The sequence below is a fragment of the Leiobunum rupestre genome, chromosome 9 (genome assembly GCF_980474605.1).
Source record: "Leiobunum rupestre chromosome 9, qqLeiRupe1.1.hap1, whole genome shotgun sequence".
NCBI classification, from domain to species: Eukaryota; Metazoa; Arthropoda; class Arachnida; order Opiliones; family Sclerosomatidae; genus Leiobunum; species Leiobunum rupestre.
Window position 1 is genome coordinate 17023792 of NC_143392.1, and position 10647 is coordinate 17034438.

Here is a 10647-nt window from a genome sequence, read left to right on the forward strand (position 1 = left end):
GAATAGCCCATCGCGTACTTGTGGGAGAGCGTTTAACTATTCTCTAAGCTAATCCTAATCGACTGAAAAACTAGGATCATATTATAATTTGTTCGCTAGGCTTAACCGTCGTAATTAAATCCAAAATAACGTTAAGAATAACTTTCAAATATATAAGCTTTTATTCAAGACAAATTTCACACGACCGTTCGTGGTAGAATTCAAAACACAACTCTCCTGCCTTTTTCGCGCGTTCTTAATTTTAATGTTAAATGCGCTAAAATATATTACATATACAAATGAATACCTTTTATATATATTTACACCTACATTTTTTGGAGGTTTAAAACTACTTTAGTTTATGGTTCTACATACATTTAATTCTTAGTTTAGTTTTTATTTTGGTTTTAAGTATAATTATTTATTTTAATTTGGATGAAACGACCTATTTTTTCACATTCCCCCCAAAATTGACATGAAATTATTTGAATGTTAATTTTCATACAAGTCAAATTTGGTCGTTTTCATCATTTCGGATTTCCAGAGGGTAGAGGAGCCTAATTGGACGTTTGATAATGTTTCTGTTTGGCAAACGAACCATACATGACCTAACGTGGCCATCGCGCCCCACAATAGCTTCTGTGACGACCGCTAAACGCCACATGTTTTTAGGAATTTTTTCTCCTTTTTTGAAGATAGTGTTACGTTTGTTTGGCAAAACGTGGTGGGCGTTTCTAAGCTCCATTAAATATTCTTCTTTCCAGCGTTTGAAGAGTTTTTCCTTTAGATTGGTACAATAACGCACTCTTATTGCGTATTTTCGCTGAGAGTTTGGGATTTCGCTTTCCTTTAGTTGTTGAGGTGGTAAGCTGGTGAGACGTTTACCCGTTAGAAATTCGGCCGGTGAAAGAGGCATTGGTTCGCGGCTGTTGCTGAACACGTAGGTTACGGGACGATAATTGACGACCGTTTCGGCTTCAATCACGATCATTTCTAGTTCCTGGTACGACAAAGATGCCATCCCGAGTGTCTTCCGAATAACATCCTTGCATGTCCTCACTAATCGTTCGTAGAAACCACCCATCCAGGCTGCCTTATCAGCGATATATTTCCAACGGATTCCGTTATTTCCGTAAAATTCTAGAGTCTCGTGTCGTGTGAGTCCTTTCCAAATTAGTTTGAGGTCTTCATCGACCCTTTTGAATGACTTAGCGTTATCGGTATATATAATAGATGGTTTTCCTCTTCTAGCGATGATCCTTCTGAGTGTCAATAGAAACTCGTACGAGTTTAGTGAAGGTATACCAGCTCCAAATGCACGGCCCTTGTGACAGCGCACGTGCAAAGGCAGACATAAACCTTTTCTTCGACATTCCCAATCATTACGTTAAGAGGTCCACAAAAATCGATCCCCACCACTTCAAAACATGGTGCTGGTTCGATCCTGTCTCGAGGAAGGGGTGCCATGGGTACGTCGCCTGGTTTGGAACTGTATTTGGTACAAATTACGCATTTCTTCACTACTTGTTTGACTACTTGTCTAGCGGAAATGATCCAGTAGCAACCACTTGTTTGCGTGAGTGTACTCTGAATCCCGGAGTGATATACCTGTTCATGGCTTCTCTTGACAATTAAATTCGTTAGTCTTTGATTTTTGCTTAATATGATCGGGTGTTTCTCTTCCTCCTTTAGTCTGGATTCGTCCAATCTCCCTCCTACTCTTAAGAATCCTTCTGTGATAATCGGTTTAAGTGAGACGATTTTCGAGTTCTTTTCGATTTTAGATCCTTGTTTGATTGCTGTGATTTCATCTTTGTAGTCTTGCGCCTGGATACATCTGATCCATCTAGCTTGGGCGTCACATATTTCTTCAGTGGTAATCGGACCAGTTTTCAGTTTTCCTTTGAGTTTTAGGTCAAGGTATCTCAACACGTAGGCAGTAATTCTGAAGGCTTTATTTGCAGAGTTATATCTTGTGAGATCTATCAATATGTGAAGGCCACTTTCGTTATCTGCTTCTAGATTCACGGTAAGACCTATCAGTTTCATCTTTCTTTCGGCTTCGGCTTCCTTGCTGAATTCTCCGTTTAGTTTACTTTTGGGCCAATTTTTCCGATCTTCCTTTAACCACAGTACGCCGTTGAACCACGTCTCTTTGATTATTAAATCTTCGGCTTTAGCACCCCTTGAAGGTATGTCTGCAGGATTGTCCACGCCTGCGCAGTGATTCCAATTATGTGTTTTTGTTAGCTGCTGTATCTCCGTAGTTCTGTTCCGTACAAATGGAGGCCAACATTTTTCGGTGTCCTTAATCCAATGGAGCGCGTCCATCGAATCGGTCCACAGGAATTTGGAGATGTTTTCATATTGGAATGTTTCTTCGATATGAGAAAGTAGGCGGGCGCCCAAAAGGTAAGCCATCAGTTCGAGACGAGGAATTGTTAAGTTTGGTTTGAGTGGCGCAACTCGAGATTTCGAAGCGACAAATGAAACACTAATTTCGTTGGACGAAGTTACGGATCGAAGATAAATTACAGTGGCGTAAGCTTTACAACTGGCGTCACAGAATACGTGTAATTCTTGATAAATAATATTCTCTTCCGTAAAGTAACAACGGCTTACATAAATTTTTCTTATTGAAGGCATTTCCTGGCGCCATAGTTCGAATTCTCGTTTTAGTTCTGATGGTATATCGTCGTCCCATTGTAATTCTGGTATCTTCCAAAGTTTTTGCAACAGTATTTTGGCGCGAACTACATAAGGCGAGAGCATTCCAATAGGATCGTAAATTTGGGCAACCGCACTCAAAACGTGTCTCTTCGTCGACCTTCCTTCTTCTAGTATTTCGGCTAGTTTGCTGAGATCGAAAGTGAATTTGTCGGTGTTTGGATTCCAAAGTAGTCCCAGTATCTTGTTGGAGATATTTTCGGTTTCTCCGTTGAGTATCATTGCTTCCCCGTTCAAAGCTGCTTGTTCTCCCCATTTCTTCCTTAGTTTTGGGCAATTAGTCTTCCACTTTCGTAGCTTCATGTTAGCATCGTCCATGATTTTCGAGACCTCTTTTGACAGTTCGAAAGCCCCTTCTGTGTTCCGCGATCCACTAGCGTAGTTATCGACGTAGAGAGAGTTGCTTAAGGTTTCAACTGCCATTGGTTCGGAATCCTTGTATTTTTCTATGTGTACCTTTATGGTGGCGGCGAGCAAGAAAGGGCTTGCGCTCGCTCCAAAAGGTACCCGAGTCATCTGAAGTACTTGAAATTTATTGTCCAGGATCCGACCGTTTTCCTCCTTCGTCCATAGAAATCGGACTGAGTTGCGTTCTTCTTTCTCTAGGACGATTTGCAGAAAGGCTTTTTCTATGTCCGCTGTTATGGCGACACAGTGGTTTCGAAACCTCAAGAGCATGTTGAGGATATCTGGATTTAGACTTGGTCCTCTCGATAGGCAGTTATTGAGCGACAGGGCTCCTTTGACGTGAGATGATGCGTCCAATACGACCCTGAGCTTAGTCGTAGTTCTTTCTTCTTTCAGAACCGCTTGGTGGGGGATGTAATAGGTTCCTGTAGGCTTGATTTCTGGATCATGGACAATTTCAACCATGCCCAGTTTTAGCTGTTCGTCGATGACGTCCTTGTAGTTTTGATAGAGTACCGGATTGGCATTCGTGTAGTGGCGACTGTCAGGTTGTCTACCAGTTTGTCTTTTGGAACGACCCATGGAAATGTAACGTGATAACTTCCGTCCTTGAAGTTAGTTTGTTCTCGGAATTTCTGCATGATATAGTCGTTTTCTAGATCGTCCTTTGTTGTGCCTTTAATTCCGAGCGCTTCGATTTCCCAAAACGCTCTTAGAGTTTTCGATACTTCAGCTTCGTGGATGCTGACTTTAGCTACTGACATCTTGATAGTATTTACCCCGCTAGGAGTAGTGCTCAATGGACTTTAGTTTCCTCCCGTTTGTCTTTTCTCGGATCTGAAAAGTCTTTGGCTTCAGCTTTGTGAGATTTGTTTTCTGGACAAATAGCTGAGTTGTGTCTTTTTCCACAGATTCTACATGAGTTGAATTTTGAGGTGCAGTTTCGGCTTTCATGACCTATTCTTGAGCAAACGTAACACCTATTTTGGTTCCTAAAGACGCGCGTTTTTTCTTCTAGAGTGTAGATTCCGCAATCTTTGGTGGAGTGAGCTGATGATTTGCAGAAGATGCAATAGACGCCTTTGGTTTTCTCCGATACCTTCGATATCTTCTTTCGCACGTTTCGTATTTCCCATATCCGGTAGCTGAATTTTCTCGTGTTTGCGTTACGCGTTTCTCGGCGGTATCACTTTTTAGAACGGCACATATTTATCTCGCTTCAACTTCGCGTCTTATGAAATTCAACAAAACATCCACATCAAACTCCTCATTGGCTTTACAATTCATAGTACGCTTTAATCTAATTTCGTATGGCAAAGTGCCTATTATTTTTGAACACAAAGATATGCCATTGGCAGTGGTGTCGACGCCAAGCGCTCTAAGGCTTCTAATATTCAACGTGAAAGAGTCATATAATTTTCTCAAAGCGTGCGTATCGTTTGAATTTTCTAAGCCCTTAATTCTATGGAATTTGTTCATGAGTTCATGAATCACTAAGTGTTCTTGACCGTATCTATCGTTAAGTTATTTAATCGCGACATCGTAATTTTCGTTTGAGGCTCTTAAACCTCCTATAATCTCTCTAGCATCTCCTTCCAAATAGGAATCTAGGTAATAAAACATTTCTACTTTTGAAAGTCCCTGCTTTTCTTGGACTGCTGATTTGAATTGACTCCAGAAGCATGGCCAGTCCGCGTAGTATCCCTTGAATTTTCTTATTTGTAGCGTAGGTAGTCGGCACTCTTCTTTCCTTGGCTGTGTAGATTCATGGTTTGATGAACCGCTGGCCAACGGACCTCCGGCATTTGGGTTCAGCGACTGTATCTTCTTGTTTGCTCTGGTGTTTGCCAAGTCGATCTTGTCTTCGTATTCCATCACCGTCGATAATTCTTTCATCAACGTCACGTCTTCCTCTGTTTCCACGGGCGGCCATAAGGTCAAGATTTGAGAGTCTAATTCTTTTAGTGATTTTTCCTTTATTCTGATTAGTGATAGCTGTTCTTCGAGCGATAGAACCGTAACTTGAGGACTTCTTATAGTAGAGTATCGATCTGCGATGTAGCTGTAGTAATGTTCTTCCGGATAGCGGCTCTTATACTTTTTTGTTTGTTTATATCCATTTCTCACCTTCGTTAGTAGTAGCACTTCACAAGATAGTCCTTAACGAATCCCGGGTTTCGGCACCAAATTATGAAGCGACTATTTTAGAAACGGAATAGCCCATCGCGTACTTGTGGGAGAGCGTTTAACTAATCCTAATCGACTGAAAAACTAGGATCATATATAATTTGTTCGCTAGGCTTAACCGTCGTAATTAAATCCAAAAGAACGTTAAGAATAACTTTCAAATATATAAGCTTTTATTCAAGACAAATTTCACACGACCGCTCGTGGTAGAATTCAAAACACAACTCTCCTGCCTTTTCGCGCGTTCTTAATTTTAATGTTAAATGCGCTAAAATATATTACATATACAAATGAATAGCTTTTATATATATTTACACCTACATTTTTTGGAGGTTTAAAACTACTTTAGTTTATGGTTCTACATACATTTAATTCTTAGTTTAGTTTTTATTTTGGTTTTAAGTATAATTATTTATTTTAATTTGGATGAAACGACCTATTTTTTCACAGGGCCCTTACAAGCGAAATAAAAGTAGGCTGTAGCCTGCGTAGCCTACCCCTGGCGCCGCCACTGAACACGAGTGGGCGGGTGGTCGTTTAATTGCACTGTTGCAGATAGGTAGATATGACCATAGACATATGAAACCGGATAGACCCACCAAATTTCTACGGACGGGTAGTAGGGAAAAGGAAGCTAGAAAAATAGTGTTTTTCCCAAGAGTGGCGATCAAAGGCTCATTATCGCATCGGTATGGAAAAATCAATTTTATAGGAAATTATAAATACTTATAGATGGAGCTTTGATCACCACTCCATGACAGTAAGCTCAAATACTTTATCTCTCACCTTATTGTTTTAATAGGTTGCCCAAACCAGCACCGTGGGTCTATCCTGTTTTCATGTCTATGGAGTAATTTAAGTAAATCCGTAATCCGTTGTAACTATAGATAATGGCTACTACGGATTACGGATTTACTTAAATGACTTTTTAACTTATATTTACGATAAATAGTGTTTAAAAATTAAAAATATAGTCACTACGCCCGATTTGGTCGTAATGTGCGTTGTTATTAATACAATTAGAATTATCTTTGTTGGAGAAAGACAATTGTACCTTACGGATTGGGTCATAAGGGGCATCATGCTAATGTGATGGCCGACACTCTGGCCAAGAAGGGTGCGGAGGCTAGGTTCTTAGGTGCTGGACCTGCTATTCCGATACCCAACGGCTTGGTTCGCAGCCATGTGGATGGCGCTATGGCTGAGAGGCAGGCCAAGGAGTTTATTCCTGGGACTGAGTTGCTCTCGCTCTCTAAGGGTGGTTCCAATACAATTATTACTGAATAATCTGAGCCCTTTTAAAATTCCAAAAGCCTCACTTCTATTAAAAACAGGAGGGCAAACGACGAAATGCGGGTCATCTGACGTGTTTGGTATTTGCATAGAAATATTTCGCGATTCTCTCAGTAGGGGCGCTGACAAGCGATGCAAATTGTGGAACCGTTGGATTTTGCTTAGGTTTCGAGTCCAGGAATTATTCGTCCAAGCTTCCATGCCCGCGATCATCTTACTATAGAATTTTGACTGTTTCAATGGGTTAGAGTGTGCAATAACTGGTGGCTTTACCGGGGAGTCGGGGTCCGGCTCGTGTAACCCATAAGGGCGGTAGAGCACTGGGATATGTTAGCTCTGATCAAATGGTCCTATCTCCACCTCCGACTAAGGTCAGGTTTGGGCTGGATACTGAGCTTCGGCTAAGGCTAACGGAATGCTGGCGTAGGGCACTATGATGATAGGCCTCCGGTGGTATGGTCTCTGTTACTAGGTACACCGGGCTATAAATTCTGACATACTGATTCTACCGGGGTTGGGAGAGCTATACCGACGTTCGTTACCGACTAAAAAATAACAACCTAGCCTCTTCGGGAAAACTGAGCGGTCGGCGAATGTGATAATTGGTTGAAGAAAGAATAACTCTTTCGTTGGTTCTTAATTTTTAAGATTTTTTTTTAAATATATACAGATAACCTATAATTTTTTATTACTTATTCGAATGCAAAATGTTTTGAGGATAGTTCTAGATGCTAGAGGTGCCCATATTTTTTTCAAATATAAATAAATATAAAGGTGGTTTCTGTCTAAATGTAGTTCGCTGATATCGAAAATATTGTCACGCCAGACAGGGACAGACAAATAAGCCACCTCTCTGCCAGGACGCTGCCGCTAGGTGGCCCCACGTCGCTCGGCTGCTATAAAAGCGCCCGCTTCCGGGGGTCAAGTAGAGTTCTCCCTGCGGAGAAAAGGTTGTAGGACCGCCCAGCTGAAAAAGCAAGCTCCTACAGCTTAGGTTAAGTAAGGGGACAGAGACTGGAAAAGTCAAGCCTCTTACAAAGCCGTGCCTCCGCTCTTAGTCAAAAGTAAATAAACTATCGTGCAGTGTATATTTTCTAAGTATTACCAAATAAAAGTATTTGATTTATAACCTACGTCTCATCATTTTCACCCGTAACAATATTAATAAAAACTTACACGAACAGGGAATATCTCTCATTTTCCAGTATTTTAAAAAAAATTACGAATAAATATTTAGAATGGTTTTTGGGTAATATAAAGTAACGCAAATAAATAGCGATATCCAATTAAAATGTGGCGGCTCCGTTCGTAATATTATTATGAGGGTAGAAGAACGTCGCGAAAGCAGTCGCGTAAATAACGGTCCTCCGCTGGTCTTTGTTACTAGGTACACCGGGGTGACCGGGCCATAAATTCTGACACACCGCAGGGCCGGCTACGTTAGGATTATATGGTTATATCAAAAGTGACATAATTACCAAAAGTGTGTCAATCGGACCCATTTCTTAAAGAATGTTACGAGCGAAATACAAGTTGGGAGGGGAGAAGGGAAATTATGCCTTGGGGAGAGAAGGAAGTTAAGACCCACAAATAACGCCTCGTTGTGAGGAACGGAGGAACTAAGCATCACTGGTGACCAGGTTGAGAAGTAAGGATTTTTTTTTTAACTGGACCTGTCGCCAGTAAAGCCTGAGTAGTTTAATTAAAAAACTTGCCACTGACCACTTACTATTTTTAACCTTAAAAAAATGCTATAGACCCGACCCGAACAAGCCTATTTATTTTTATAACCGTTAAATTCGCTTCTTCTATACTGTGTGTAGAGTGTAGAGTAGACAGACTCACGACCATTGAGTTGGGAATATTAATCTAGAGATCCAATCAAAACTGCTCCCCACGAAACAAGTTTTTGAAAATTACGAATGTGCCGTCTCCTCTAAAATGACGAGAAAACGTTATCATATGACCGGTGGCGCCATCCATTACTTTTCAAAAAAATATATTTTTTCCGGAAAACGCGTCTTTTTTGAACGAACCATTGAGAGATAGACGGCGCCACGGGTAGAATGATAAAGTTTTCTCGTCATTTGGGAGCAGACGGCAGTATTCTTACTTTTTAAAAACTTGTTTCGCGAAATACTGAAATCCGACGTTTTGATTGGACCTCTAAATTAATATTCCCAACTCAATGCTCACGACACCCAGTCGCCCACCCATACACACAATTGACACAAGGCCAAGCACACAGCATAGAAGCAAAGACCAAACCATTTTAGGGTAATATAGTTTTTTTTTTATGAACTAAAATCTTGAAGGGAAAAAACTTTGCATTAATTAAGTGGTCACTAGGGCCACTAACACCCCAAGCATTTAATTTTTAAACTGGCCCGGCTAATTTTTAAACTGGCGATTGGCCTGTGATAGTGCGTTATTTCTCACACGGCTGGTGAGTTCGAGTATTTTTGATTTTTCGTCATTCTGAGGAGATGCTATCGCCATCTACCTACGATATAATACCATAGACTAAAATAAGATCCAGAAAGGTGACAATAAATAGTCTTTTATGTGGTCGATCTCGAGTCGAGCATTCATTAAATCTTTAGCATACGAAAGTACAGGGATTGTCACACTTTTGGTAATTATGTCTCTTTTGATTATATGATTTTAATGATAAGAAGGGTCCCCAAAACGAGTGTCAGACATTAGTGACGCCACTGCGCGGAAGGTGTCTTTACCAAAAACTTTCTAGACCATTCTTATTCATGAGCGATGTTAGAATTCACCTCTAGCAAAAGTAAATGAGCCAAAGTTATCAGGCGTTTTCCTAATGAAGTAACATTTTGACCTCAAATTTTAAATTTTGCGCGATTATAGGCCGGGAAAAAAAAACAATTTTTTACCCACAATTCTCAAGTGCAATTTATCGCGTCAAAAGACGGGGATGGAAATTAGCTATTATTTGACTCGATTTTTTCATCATTTTCATAAGGAAAACACCCTCCGATTATGACAAGTAAAATAATAATAGCAAGAACGTATAAAAGTATAAGAACGTTGAACAAAAGGCATCGCTTGGGACATGATGCAATCGGTTTCAGAATTACTCTGCCCTAAAATTCGCGTGCTCCGCGCGCGTGAACTAGAAACGGTTTTAACGTTTAGTGCGCGCTGTCAGTGGCGTAGCCAGAAATTCGTCAAGGGGGGTTAGAACTATGTGAATGTTAAGAGGGCGGTCAAGAAGGGGTGGAAATTTAGTACAGTCAAAGATAGGCCCAAGGGGGGGTCTGGACCCGAAACCCCTCCCCCCTTGTCTACGGCACTGCGCGCCGCACGCGGTTTTTTGGGCGGAGTTATTCTGTAACCGATTGAAAAATGGCACCAGGCGCCAATTTGATCGTTCAACGTTATTATACATACATACTTTCTTGGTAATAGTATAAGATTTATTACCTAGCAATATATCATCCTGGAACGGAGTAACACTTGGTTGGTTTCTGAGAAGAATCTCCATGTGTTTTTGAAACACTTCTGAAGCAAATGATATACCGTACTATAGAAAGTTGTACTGGAATAGCCCCTTTTGAGTATTGATGACCACAAGATCCTTTGACGACTCGTCCAACTGCAACTGGCTATTTACATCTCGCTAGTGAATATTTTGTATCCTTCGAGTTTGGCAAAGATGTCTTCCGCTTTGGGAAGCGGATATTTTTCAGTTTCAATCTGGCGGTTCGCTGTGACCTTGAAATCACCACAAATTCGGATCTTGCCGTAGGGTTTGGGGATCGGAACAATAGAAGCTGCTGATTAAGCATATAGAACCGGAGATATGATGTTGGCTTCTGTTAACCTTGTCAGTTCTTCATCCACTTGGTCCTTGTAGGCCTAGGGAACTGTCCTCGCTTTAAAGAATCTTGGTTCGACTCCTGCTTTTCGATGTAGATGCACTTTTACACCTTTTAGACACCCTCTGGCCAGGACAGTCTGCAACGAATATTCAGAATTGGAAATTCTCAGTACGTTATTCGCGTCACAGTTAATTTCTTGAATAAT

General features: G+C 40.8%; 2 protein-coding genes across 2 annotated transcripts; both read right to left on the reverse strand.

Annotated features, from left to right (window-relative positions):
• Positions 1-487: 487 nt before the first annotated feature.
• LOC149926731 (uncharacterized) lies at positions 488-1063 on the reverse strand. Its single transcript, XM_090157742.1, has one exon. It carries the CDS (start codon positions 1061-1063, stop codon positions 488-490), a length of 576 nt encoding a protein of 191 aa, XP_090013868.1.
• A 206-nt stretch (positions 1064-1269) lies between these two features.
• LOC149926732 (uncharacterized) lies at positions 1270-3696 on the reverse strand. Its single transcript, XM_090157743.1, has one exon. The coding sequence runs from the start codon at positions 3694-3696 to the stop codon at positions 1270-1272; it is 2427 nt and encodes an 808-aa protein (XP_090013869.1).
• Positions 3697-10647: the final 6951 nt, after the last annotated feature.

Excerpts from the sequence above, each read along its gene's own strand:
- LOC149926732 (XM_090157743.1), bottom strand. The coding sequence starts at position 3,696 with ATGGGTCGTTCCAAAAGACAAACTGGTAGACAACCTGACAGTCGCCAC.
- LOC149926731 (XM_090157742.1), bottom strand. The coding sequence starts at position 1,063 with ATGGGTGGTTTCTACGAACGATTAGTGAGGACATGCAAGGATGTTATT.